Source organism: Prosopis cineraria, unplaced genomic scaffold, assembly GCF_029017545.1.
Source record: "Prosopis cineraria cultivar Desert tree isolate PC_DT_omini unplaced genomic scaffold, ASM2901754v1 PC9, whole genome shotgun sequence".
NCBI lineage: Eukaryota > Viridiplantae > Streptophyta > Magnoliopsida > Fabales > Fabaceae > Prosopis > Prosopis cineraria.
Window position 1 is genome coordinate 26,736,912 of NW_026555340.1, and position 12,806 is coordinate 26,749,717.

Sequence of the window (12,806 nt, forward strand, 5' to 3'; positions counted from 1 at the left end):
GTCTATCCTCAAGAAGAAGGAAGATGCCAAGAGCTAGGGAGGTAAAGATGCTTATCAGAAAAAACAGGGAGGGAGGGATGGAGATCTTTGTGTGTGTGTGTTCTTTCTTTTTTTGGAAAATATGAACATTTTAGTAAATTAACAAAACATCTTGTTTACAATCAAGTTCCCGGAAACCACACAGTGATTTGAACATTTAGGAGGTCTTCTGTGTGGTTAGAATGATTGCATGGGACTTTTCCGTGATTTTCTATATGTAACTTGATTTGACAAAAAAAATACGCATGTTAATTTTAAAGAAAATATAATTATCGATCTGCATAATTTTAAGTTTTTATATTTTTTTAATGTTTTTAATTCTTACAAAGACTAAAAATATTAAGAAAAATAAAATTATAAAAACCTGGAAAACAAATGTAATCAATCTTTCAAAAATTATGGGGATTAAAAACGTGAAAAAAATTGCAGAAATTAATGCAAAAGATGATAAAATTATAAGGATTATGTTGTGCCTCAATTTTAACAGAAAAGTGGAAAAAAATTTCGGTGCCAATAAAACTGAAATGGCAGAGTATTACTTCCGATGAAGTTATAGTATCTTGCCAATATATTTCCACATTTGGAAATGTAGCATGTGGGTCGATTTGCTCACATATCTTTCATTCAACTGACAAAATCGTGGCCTTGTATTAAAAAAAAAAAAAGATCATTGTGCGGTTTTTAATTCATTTAACCTTTTAGATTGACCAGAGCAGGCGAACTGTCGTTTACTCTGTTTCTGTTTCGTCGATGGAAATAAGCAAATGACCGCCCTGATGCAGCACAACGAAGAAGAACAAGAAATAATGGAAGTGAGCAACAGGTTCGCAGTGATAAAGAATCACATAGAAGATGCACCACAAGAGTCACACTTCGAGCTCAAAACTGAGAGCTTATCTCTTTCACTTATGGCTGGTTCTGACGACATCGTCGTCAAGAATCTCTACATCTCCATTGACCCCTACCAGATCAATCGCATGAAGAGCCATAGCTCCTCTCAGAAATCCATTAACTTCGCAGCCCCCATCACCCCTAATCAGGTTACATAGCGCGCGCGCACTCTGCTGATTATCATTCATTGAATTTATTTATATGGATATATAGTTCAAGACCAAATCTACATGTATGACTTGGAATGGCTTTGTTAATGAATGACACCGGGATATGCATTGCATTTGCAGGCAATTGACGGTATAGCCATTGGCAAAGTGGTGGTTTCTGGGAATCCCAAGTATCAGAAGGATGATGTGGTTGTAGGAGTATTCACTTGGGCTGAGTACAGTTTGGTTAAAGAAGCAAGCATAATTAACAAACTTAACAATTCTGAGTTTCCACTCACTTATCATATTGGAGCTCTGGGTATCTTTTTTCCCATCATCAATTTTTTTTTTTTGGGCCTAAATCCCACCATCAATTTGAATCACATTATTCATAACAGCATAAAGAATCTTAGTATCTTAAGGCTCAATTGTGGGACTTTGTCCCTTAAAACAAGGGTTAGTTAGCTATATTAAAGAAAGGAGATGAGTGGACAACTTCCCTGGAATTACATCTGCTGCGTGAAATTTTACTGATGTGTGTTGGTACTAGTTGTTGTGAAGCATTAATTTTTCTTTCTTATAACTATCTATGGCAGGGTTCAATGGACTATCAGCTTATGCTGGGTTCTTTGAGGTGTGCAAACCCAGAAAAGAAGAGAAAGTATTTGTATCTGCTGCTTCTGGATCTGTAGGAAGTTTGGCAGGACAATATGCAAAGCTTTTTGGTTGCTATGTGGTTGGTTGTGCTGGAAGCCAGAAAAAGGTTATCTTTGAGCTGATTGGGCCATCTTGTTTGAAAAATTTAGACTTTTTTTTTCCTTTCAGTCATGGCCATGTATTACTGTTTTGTTAAGTAAATTGCCCCTTTTAGCTTACAAAACTAATGCGGAAGTAACCTGTTTCAGGTGGAATTGTTGAAAAACAAGCTGGGATTTGATGATGCATTCAACTACAAAGAGGAAACAGACTTAAAATCTGCTCTCAAAAAGTAACGTAGTGTTTAGTAGATACTTACTATATTCATTTTTAAATACAAGTTCGTTCTAGATATCTCACTGAAAAGAAAAGTGGTTAAATTATTAAAATGGTTTGAAAATGTTTTTCCCCCCTAGTTTATCCCTATTTAAAAGAAACGATTTCTAGGAAATTGGGAATAAAATATGTGGTTGAAAAGAAGATAATTAATACTTCAACTTTTATGCAAATTCACTAATATATAGGACCATCAATTTGTTCTAGAAGATGAGTAATAAATATATAGGATGAAAAGGGAGTATATGATTTGACAATGATACTGACAGAGATATGATGAATTTCATTTCAGGTACTTTCCAGACGGGATAGACATATACTTTGACAACGTTGGTGGAGACATGTTGGAGGCTGCGGTGGATAACATGAATGCATTTGGAAGAGTGGCGGTGTGTGGGGTGATATCTGAGTACACTGATGCAAAGAAGCGAGCTGCACCAGACATGCTCAACGTTGTGTACAAGAGAATCAACATCAGAGGATTCCTGGCCGCTGATTTCTTGAACCTTTTTGCAGATTTTGTGTCACAGACATCGGATCACCTTCGTAGTGGGGAATTGCAGAATCTTGAAGACATCTCATCTGGAGTGGAGACCATCCCTTCTGCTTTCATTGGACTTTTCCATGGGGACAACATTGGCAAGAAAATTGTCAAAGTTGCACGAGAGTGATGGAGAGAATTTGATGTGAAACTCTCTTCATCTTTATGAATAAAATTCTTCATATCTGCACACTTGGTTTCCTCTTCTTTCTTTTCTTTTCTTTTTTTTTTTTGGTGCTATCAATTTAACTCCACAAATGGTTTCTATGAAAATTTTTTACTCTTTTGAAAAACTCATGGTCAAATGGTATTTGGTATGGTTCTCCTAATAAAAAAAATGTGAAGCTATTTTAGTTCTGGATTTGTATATTTAGATTGCTTCCATATAAACTTATTTTAGAAGTTGAAATACTCAATGTGCCTATGCCTATGCGTAATAAAGACCAAGCATTAGGCTTTTGCAATGACACTCAATAACACCTTTACATTTTTTTTAGGGGGGAACATGCGTTGAAAGCAATTATCTTGAATGGTTTTAATTTAGATCAACAAGTTCTAGGTGTTACATTGAATGCATATGAATTCTTTATAACCAATATTATTTTTCTCATGCAAAAATGTTAAATTCTGATCACCCTTTTTTTACAACGACCAGTAATAAAAATTAACACTTAAAAAGTGTTGAAAGCTTGAAAATTCTGAATTCTCATCTAAAACCATAGGAAGAAGCAAAAGGCAACTGCTAGATATTGTGTATGGAATGATATGATTTTTCAAAATATAGCAACAAAATATTGTATTTCTCCACCAATTTTTAATTGCTAATTCAAATTTATCACCTTTTTTGGCTTTCATCGTGGTTCATGTCATCTTTCCTTCCTTTACTGTTCTCCATTTTCCTTCAATTTTCTTTTTTTTTAAATGGTTCAAATGCAAACACCTACATATCTATCACTTTTTCTATAGAAAAGGCCGGAAGGATGATCCTTCACTCAAGGGAAGAGTAAAACACACTCACGTCTTCTCGATATTGAATATAAAACCTACAACTCTCTTTCAAGGGAATGTTAGGTGTCATTGGACCAATATGTTATTGGCTCATTTTCCTCCTATCTAAACACAGAAAGAAATTTTAATTTTCTTGATGAAAAATGTGAAACTGAAGTAGAATTAAAATCATCGTCCATATCAACAAAATAAAAATTCTCCACTGCTTCTAGCTAGATGGTCACCTGATTTGTGTATATATAATAATAATATTGTATGCAATGCATGTATATGTATGTGCAACAGCAAGTGTCGACGGATTCAATGAGAAGTAAATCAAAAATAAAAATCCAAAGGAGGAAGAGAAAGCTCCGCAAAATTTAGGATACCAATTGATCTGTTGTAGATGCCACGTTGGTTCACATATGATTCAAAAAACCGTTAAGAACGGCGGATTTCTGACGGCCCTGGCGCAAAAGTGCAAGAACTTGAACCAACTGAAGCAGACTCATGCCCACATTCTCAGATGCCACCTCACACATAATCCCTACGCCATCGCGCCGCTTCTCTTCGTCGCTGCGACCGCCGATGATGGCTTGTTTTTACCTTACGCTTCCTCCATTTTCGCCAACCTGGATCACCGTAATACTTTCATGCACAATTCCATGATCAGGGGGTACGTTCAGGCAAATTCACCCGTTCCCGCTATATTATGTTACTTAGAGATGTTGCAAAATGGCGTTCCAGTCAATAATTATACTTTTCCGGCTCTGATTAAGGCCTGTATTGTGTTAGATCGTTGTTCGAATGTAACCGTTCGTTTGGTGCATGCCCATGTCATTAAATTTGGTTACTGTGATGATCCTTTTGTTGTCAGTGCATTTATTGAATTTTACTCCAATGCTCGTGAAGTGGAAACTGCAAGATTGTTGTTTGATAAAATTCCGAGAAAAGATGTGGTGTTATGGACAGCGATGATCGATGGTTATGGCAAGATGGGGGATGTACAAAGCGCTAGAGAACTGTTTGATGAAATGCCTGAAAGAAATGTTATATCGTGGAGTGCAATGATGGCAGCATACTCTCGAGTTAGTAACTTCAAGGAGGTGCTTGCTTTGTTCTCAGAAATGCAGAACACAGGCAACAAGCCAAATGAGTCAATCCTTGTAACCGTACTCACTGCTTGCGCTCATCTTGGTGCACTCGTGCAAGGATTGTGGGTTCATTCTTATGCCAAGCGATTCAATTTGGAGTCAAATCCTATACTGGCCACAGCTTTAGTGGATATGTATTCCAAATGTGGATGTGTTGGTTCAGCTTTATCTGTTTTCGAGGCCATGCCGTGTAAGGATACTGGAGCCTGGAATGCTATGATCTCTGGGGTTGCTTTGAATGGTGATGCAAGCAAATCTTTAGAACTATTTCATCAAATGGCTATAAATGGGACTAAGCCCTCTGAGACTACTTTTGTGGCAGTCCTCACTGCGTGTACACATGCAAAGATGGTTCAGGAAGGCCTTCAATTTTTTGAAGAAATGAACATTGTTTATGGGATTAAACCCAGGGCAGAGCATTATGCTTGTGTCATTGACCTTTTATCCAGAGCAGGCATGATGGAGGAAGCAGAGAATTTTATTGAAGAGAAGATGGGTGGACTTGCAGGTGGAGATGCCAATGTGTGGGGTGCTCTTCTAAATGCATGTAGAATTTACAACAACGTGGACATTGGAAACAGAGTGTGGAAAAAGCTGGTTGATATGGGTGTAGCTGACAGTGGAACTCATGTTCTGTCATACAATATATACAAGGAAGCTGGGTGGGATGTAGAGGCTAGCAGGGTGAGGAAGATGATATCAGAAGCAGGAATGAAAAAGAAACCTGGATGTAGCATAATAGAAGTAAATAATGTAGTTGAAGAGTTTCATGCTGGTGATCAATCTCATCCACAGGCGCCAGAAATATGTAAGTTGCTTGATTCTTTTCTCAAGATGGTGAATTTAGAGGATGTCTAATGGGATCATGGGAATAAGCTTTTCAAGAGGGGAAGTAGATTTTCCCCTCTAAATTTTTTCATTTGCCCCACCAAATTCATTTTTGGGAAATTTTCGACTCATGAAGAGTATAGGATTATATTTTTTCATATTTATTTTTATTAAACACCGTACAATAAATATAAAGTCATTTATTAATAGAAACACTTTAAAAAAAAAAATAATTATATTTTAAAAGATTAAAAATACCTTACATTTTTAGAATATATAACTATTTAAAAAATATTTTATATTTTTTAACAAACAAAATAATATTTATAAAAAACATAACTTTTGATTCTATATTTTTCACGAGTTTTTATAATATTTTCTATCTTGACTTAGCTGTAATTTTAGTTATATTATTTTAAAGTATTGAGCCTGTTAAAGTAAGGTCAATTTTTTTTTAATAAATGCTATTTTACTTTTTTTGTAACCCTAATCTCTTACCCGTCCATCTCATGAAAACAGTAATACAAACGACTAAGGAGAGTGAAAGGCTGTCCTGTCATCTTGTTGATCACATTTTTAAAAACATGTTTTCTTTTTCTTTTTTAAAAAAACATATTTTTGAAAGAAATAGGATGCCAAAGGGCAATGACGGGCCTCACATCATTATTGTTTTGGATTAAAGCATTTTTTTTTTCAATTAATCGACGGGACGAGATCCAATGTGCTTGTCTAAAAGTTGATTGATAGTGTCCGATAAATATTGAGCATCCTTTTAAACTTATGGAGGGCACTGCTTGTTTAGAAAATAAATAGATAAATAAACATAAAGTTAATCATTTGATTGATAAAATAATTCATCATGTGCTGATATTTCATGATGATGATGATGATAAAAATGATTTTGGAATATAAGAGAAAATGACTTCCTTGTGATTATTTTTTTTGTATTTAATATTTATTATTAAAAAAGATGTTCACTACATAGTATATCATAGATAAATTCTATTTAATTTTAATCCTTTTTTCCCATAAATTCTATTCAATTCATAATTGTAGGGGAAGATTCTCTCCTCTTTCTTGCCTTTTTTTTATTTAATTTTTAACAATTTAAATCATCATTTAGACGATCTAAATTTGATCTCTTTAAAATATTTTATTTTATTTTATTTTTCTGAATTTTTAATTATTCATATTAAAATTTAACAGCTTGAATTTTATTATTTATATTTCTTAATATTTTAATAATTATTTATAGGAGATCGAATATACATTGTCTAAATGTTAATTAATGGTGAGAAAAAAAATAAGGAGAGAAAGAATACGGGAAGGAAGACTGAATCTCTCCCCTGATTGTAGAGCCAATGTATCACTTTAGGCATATTCTTCTATTGTCTTTAAGAACATGTGCACCCACAAGGCTCTTGGCTTCATACCTACTATTGTTTAGAGGTATAATGGGGAAATTACGTTGTAATAGAAAAAATCCAGGTCACTATATTTTAATTTTGTTTTATTTTTTGTCTTTATAATTTATTTTCATATATATTTTTATTATTTTTATTTTCTTTGTGTGAAATATTAGTTGTTTTAGTTTAATTAGAAAATACTCGGAAAAACCATGAGTTGGCCTGAACAGTGTTAATTTTGCTGAGGTAGAACCGTTAAATCAATTCTACATTTGCATCCCTAAGGTTCTTCAGGACATATAAAGCTACAAAACCTATTTGAGAATCCAACAAATCTCTAACTAAAATTTTTATGTGCCCATGAACTGAGCATTTTTTATATTTCAAGTTATCATGTTGTTCTCTCTAATCATTTAATGAGTTTAATAGTGTCAAGTCAACCTTAATAAATTTACCATTATTTGTGCTAACTTATGATCTTTTTAGATTATTTTTAAAATTAAACGAACTAAAATTTCATAAAACAAATAAAAAGAATGAGAAATTATAAAAATAAACTATAAAGAGTAAAAGTAAAAAATGAATATAGTTAACTTAAGTAGTATTTAATTATTTTCTCCGTTATAATATAATAGAGCTAGCAATCCAGGCAATCCACGGTCACAGGGTACCCAATCTTCTTCTTGCAGGCTCAGCAATACAGTAACCAGAAAAAAAAAAAAAATTGAACTCTCTTATTTCTCATTTGCTATCAAGACATTATTCAGAATAATAAAATTTTATTGATGACTGGTAGTACTAGTAGTCCAGTAAAAATTCCTGAATATCGTATGAAGCAATCTGATACATAATAACCCCAAACTTGTGGTAGTATACCAAATGTGTGTGAGTAAAGTCGGCCATCGGTAAAGTGTATTTGCAGAGAAACAGTCATTTCATTATTCTGTTGCGTTCTATCATTCTTACCATGTGATGATGATCCCAGAGCGACCTGATGAAGAGATGACTTGGCATTTTGCTTCTGAGCAATGGAAAGGAGGGTTTGCCGAACCCAGCTTTCATGGACACTGTTTTGCCTTAAAATCCTTTGCTGATAACAAACCATTGATGAGCTGTTTCAGCCTCTCAGCACCAGGACCAGGCCTAAGATCAGTAGTATTTCTCACAACAGAATCTGGTTTAGTGATGTTTGAATTTGTCTGTCTCAACCAACCACCAGGCACATATCCATCCGCCTTCCTGCCCAAGAGCTCAGAATCAATCTTGTCTAGTACTGGTACGTTCCTGCCAAATTTTCTTGCGAAAGGAGCATGGCTGTTCACCATTCTCTGGTAATCATGAACTGTAAGGAAATGTGGATGCTGTTTTGGAGGGTTGTCCCATGATATAAAATGGAGATCCTGGTTCACAGTTGTGTTGCGAAACTCCTCAGCATTGCAGATAACTGTGTGGAAATATCCTTCAGGTGATGATAAGAAGTTGGCGTAATACATCAAGACTATCCTTGGCAAGTTATCCCAACCCCACAAACAGTATTCAACAAATGGGTGAGACAGCATCATCCATGCAGAACCTGAGCAAAATCAAGAAGCAAAGTCCTTGGATTTATACAATTAATTGAATTCAATCGATCAAGTTCTCTTTTTTATTGCTTTTTGGGTAGTGCGGAGTCAAAATGAGAGACATCAGAGACCAGGTTTCTCACCTGTAAACAGCTTGTAAGCAGTGGGCACACTTCTTTTCTGTGTCACCCAAAATACATCAGATTTATGAACGCTATAAAGACCTGGGTCGATAATAATAGGCCTGGCCCTCTGATGCCTATATTGAAAATGGTAAACTTTTAACTGGTAAATAAGATCAGGTCATTTTGAATTTTTTTTAACAGCACGGTGATTTTGAAGAAATTAGATACAGTGAACAAAATCTGAAAAGAGTTAGCAACGTACTCTTTCCAGCCAATATCACTGGTGTGCTCAATGAAGTTAAGATGCCTCGGTATGGTTGAGAGTGTATGTAGCAGATCTGTTACGCAAAAGAAGTCATTCAAATTAATACTATAAGGCCGCGAAATTTATCTATAAAACATTTAAGTTAGGCGTGCATAAAAAAAAATTATCCTATCCCCATCTATATTATTTCCTTCACCTCAAATTATATGACACTTTTAAATGAGTTTATCTATTTCAAAATATAACACATTTTGAGTAGATTAAGGTTTTATTAAATATATCAATTTTAATATTATTGTTTCTCTTTCTATAATTAATTTTCGTTCTTTTTTTTTTAATATATTAAATGATAGATATTTTTAAAAATTTATATTTTTATTTTAAAAAGATAAAATTGTTAAGTGTATTTAATGAAATTTATTAATATTTAAAATTTTATTTAAAAATGTTTTATAATTTAAGAGAGAGGGAGTATTTAAAACCGTCAGAGCATTAAATATTTAAGGTATTTAAATTTAAACATTTTACAAATAAATTTCAACATGCTTAAAAACCTTTCTTACCATACCGAACCGGAAGTACCTGAGTCAAACAAGACTCAGCTAACCATCAAAGCTTCCAAGTTCCAAGGGACAGAGATAGCAGTGCACCGACAACTATACGGTGAATCTTTAATGCATTTAGGTAATTAATTAATAAGCCAAGTGTTGGAAAACATTAATTAAGAAACAATTAGTAATAATGTTTTGTCCAAAAAATAGAAAGAAACAATTAGTAATTCAGGATTCTGGCGGATTCAAGCCCCAACAAAACGGCATTAAATTCAGAAGCACAAGATTTTCAATAAATCCCAGAATCGAGTGTTGTCTTGATCTTTAGAGGGGAGAAAGGGGAAAAAAAAAAAAAGAAGAAGAAGCCCTGTTGAATTGAATCAATTTCCAAAGGAAAAGCGCACACACAAGAAACAAAAAGAAGAAAGTGATCCCTCAATTCAAGCAAAGCAACAATTCACGAAAGAAAAATTTTGCAGAGCAGAGCAATTCGTACCGTCCTGAGTGACCAGCGGGTAATCGGAAGCACTGAGATTAATGAACCAATCCCAATCTCCACCTTCCCGGAGCAAAATAGCCGCCGCATGAAGCGTGTTAGTGACCATGGTGGGTCCTCTATACGTAACCAAATTAGCCTTCACTACCATCCTCACGTTCCCGAATCTCACGAAGACGGGCTCGTCTCTGACGAATTTAGCCAAGTCCAGCCTCTCCTCTTCGGAGGCCTCGAGGTCCAAATGCACGGCGTACTGGTTTCTCGGATGGTAAAGAGCCTTGAGTGTCCTCTTGAGACTCCGGCCATCTCCCACTGATCCAGATATCAAGTAGGCGATTCTGGGAACAGGGTCGGCGGACGTGGGGGACACGCGAAGCTTGGATTCAACGAAACGCGGCTTTTCATGGGCAACGACGCTCCGAGAAGAAGGATTGAAGTGAGAGGATGGGTTGGAGGAGACGGAGACGGAGAGTAAGATGAGGAAAGTGGATAGGAGGAGAGAGAAAACAAGTGAGAGAAAGCACTTCTTCTTCTGTGGCTTGTTGTTGGGATCCATTGGCAAGGGCAGGGGAAAAAGTGAGGCTGCGTGTCTGTGTGATACAGTGAGAGTGAGAATGAGGCTGAAGATGAAATGTGGGGAAGACAATGGGGGGTGGAGGAAAAGTAGAAGTTGATGCAAAGTGATGAAGAATCTACGAGAAATTATAATTATGGCTCGTAGTGGAAAGGAGGGAAATGTGATAATAATTAACAAAAGAGCACTTTCTTTTGCTCAAAATAAAATAAAATAAAATAAAAGAGCTTGAACTTGACTTCTCACTCAGTAACTCAGTATAGTCACGGTCCTGTTAATGGTACGTACATAAACATGCTATTAATGTAATCATACGGTATTTTATATTTTTATTAATTAATGACTTGCTGTTAGAGTTAATTAATTAATTAATTAATTTATGTTAATGACTTTCTCTTAAATTTCTCCGTTACTTTTTTTTTTTTTTGCATGCATTGAAGTGCTTCTGTGTATAATGCACTGCAACATTGTTTACTTTAAACAATAATTTTAATTGCAACAGTTCTAAAAATGTTATCCTAATGTAAATATAAGCAACATTTTTATGGCTATCTACTTTAAGTAATAAATATTTAGTAACATTTTAAAATTATTTTTTAAAGTAGAATAAATAATAATTTTTAAGTGTTACAATAAAATTTTCAAATAAATAATATAAAAAATTGTTACCTATAATTACACTTTTTTTTGCAACATTTTAAAATTATTTTCTATTTTAAGAGGCAACAAAAAAATAAATGTTGCTTATAAATATTTTTTTAGCAATATTTAAAAACCGCTGCCTATTAATTTTTCTATTAATAAAAAATTATTTTTATTTTTTTATAACTTATCTATATTCTTTTATTTGTTTATTTATTTTAATTTCTTAATTTATTTTTTATTAATTAGAAAAATTTAAAATTTAATATAACAATTATATATATATATATATATAATTTTTGCATTATAATAATTAAAAGTCATGTTAGAAGAGCGGTTAAAGTCATCTCATTACTTTAAATAAATGGATCAGGGTTGAAATCCAAAATTTGATAGCTTATCTATATTCTTTTATACATCTATATATATAATGTTTTTTTACTTAATATTTTCATAATAATTCTTAAGTGTTGCTTATACTTATGTCATAGGTAACAAGTAAAAACTATTGCTTATTTTAGCATCCCAAAATCATTGCCTAATGTCTTACTATAGGCAACAGTTTTATAACTTATAGTCTAAAATATGAAAAATTATTGCCTTAAATTAAAGGTAATGAGGGCAGATTTCATGCTTAAAACTCATTGCCTATGCCTATAGATAATGGTTTTTCAACCTGTTACAACAGCTTCTAACTATTGCCATAAAATAAAAATATTGTAGTGATGTATTTTTAATATTATTGTCTCATAAGTGATATTCTTTCTATTAAAAAATATAAAAAATTTTAACTAAAGTTCACCCTCAATAAAATTATTACATACTTTTAAACTAACCATATCTTTTTATATTTACTCCTATTAAATACCCTATAATAAATATAAAGTCATTCATCATTAGAAGTATTTAAAAAAAAAAGATAATGATTACACTTTAAATGGCCAAAATTTTTTATATTTTTAACATATAATCTCTTAAAAATGTTTAATATTTTTGAATGGATGGAATAGATTAGTAGTCACTTCAACAGTTCAACTCGTTTCATGTCATTGATATAATACAAAAGTTTTCATTTATTTTTAATGTGAATATGTCTAATTCAATGGATAGTGAATAATTCGGATTAGCTTTTTTTTTTGCATAAATGTAAATTACCAGAAATAACTGAGCAATGCATGATTTTGCATATTTTGGTTTCCTTTTTCTTTCTTTGTTTTTTTTAGCATTGTGGTATTAACACATAAAAAGTAAATCTCACATTTAAAAATTAAAAGATAAATAATAAATATATAAATTTAAGAATAATATATTTTACCAAAATAACTTAAGTCACTTAATTAGATACTTTCAAAGCTTAAATATTTATAATCTATCTTTTAATATTTAAAAATCTAATATAATATCATGAGTTATTTGATCAGAAAAAAAAAAGAAAAAACAATGAAAGACTGAAAGATGAAAAAACCAAGTGATTAAAGAAAAGAGAGAGAGGAGGAGAAGGAGAAAAAAAATTAAATCCATGTGAAACCTCTAAAACTTAAAAAAGTACAAACTTAGGTAGAAG

General features: G+C 33.0%; 3 protein-coding genes across 3 annotated transcripts; 2 read left to right on the forward strand and 1 right to left on the reverse strand.

The window, feature by feature from the left end:
* Nucleotides 1-683: 683 nt before the first annotated feature.
* On the forward strand, nucleotides 684-2,842 carry LOC129319201 (2-alkenal reductase (NADP(+)-dependent)-like). Its single transcript, XM_054964195.1, has 5 exons — nucleotides 684-1,079; nucleotides 1,221-1,398; nucleotides 1,676-1,842; nucleotides 1,985-2,067; nucleotides 2,404-2,842. The coding sequence occupies exons 1-5, from the start codon at nucleotides 804-806 to the stop codon at nucleotides 2,780-2,782; spliced, it is 1,083 nt and encodes a 360-aa protein (XP_054820170.1). The 5' UTR covers nucleotides 684-803; the 3' UTR covers nucleotides 2,783-2,842.
* A 1,118-nt stretch (nucleotides 2,843-3,960) lies between these two features.
* On the forward strand, nucleotides 3,961-8,138 carry LOC129319838 (pentatricopeptide repeat-containing protein At5g66520-like). The gene is made up of 2 exons (XM_054964918.1): nucleotides 3,961-5,601; nucleotides 8,013-8,138. Coding segments are annotated over exons 1-2 (1,539 nt in total). The 5' UTR covers nucleotides 3,961-4,064; the 3' UTR covers nucleotides 8,015-8,138.
* LOC129319839 (beta-glucuronosyltransferase GlcAT14B-like) lies at nucleotides 7,787-10,683 on the reverse strand. Its single transcript, XM_054964919.1, has 4 exons — nucleotides 10,027-10,683; nucleotides 8,977-9,052; nucleotides 8,733-8,848; nucleotides 7,787-8,600 (listed from the first exon to the last, which is right to left on the reverse strand). Exons 1-4 carry the CDS (start codon nucleotides 10,580-10,582, stop codon nucleotides 8,086-8,088), a joined length of 1,263 nt encoding a protein of 420 aa, XP_054820894.1. The 5' UTR covers nucleotides 10,583-10,683; the 3' UTR covers nucleotides 7,787-8,085.
* Nucleotides 10,684-12,806: the final 2,123 nt, after the last annotated feature.

What these genes read in the sequence shown, in the direction of transcription:
- LOC129319201 (XM_054964195.1), top strand. Translation starts at nt 804, where the DNA reads ATGACCGCCCTGATGCAGCACAACGAAGAAGAACAAGAAATAATGGAA. An exon ending in CCCCCATCACCCCTAATCAG is followed by an intron (nt 1,080 to 1,220) that starts GTTACATAGCGC and finishes TTGCATTTGCAG; the next exon opens with GCAATTGACGGTATAGCCAT. An exon ending in GTGCTGGAAGCCAGAAAAAG is followed by an intron (nt 1,843 to 1,984) that starts GTTATCTTTGAG and finishes AACCTGTTTCAG; the next exon opens with GTGGAATTGTTGAAAAACAA.
- LOC129319839 (XM_054964919.1), bottom strand. Translation starts at nt 10,582, where the DNA reads ATGGATCCCAACAACAAGCCACAGAAGAAGAAGTGCTTTCTCTCACTT. An exon ending in AGTGATATTGGCTGGAAAGA is followed by an intron (nt 8,849 to 8,976) that starts GTACGTTGCTAA and finishes TTTTCAATATAG; the next exon opens with GCATCAGAGGGCCAGGCCTA. An exon ending in TGCTTACAAGCTGTTTACAG is followed by an intron (nt 8,601 to 8,732) that starts GTGAGAAACCTG and finishes GATTTTGCTCAG; the next exon opens with GTTCTGCATGGATGATGCTG.
- LOC129319838 (XM_054964918.1), top strand. Translation starts at nt 4,065, where the DNA reads ATGATTCAAAAAACCGTTAAGAACGGCGGATTTCTGACGGCCCTGGCG.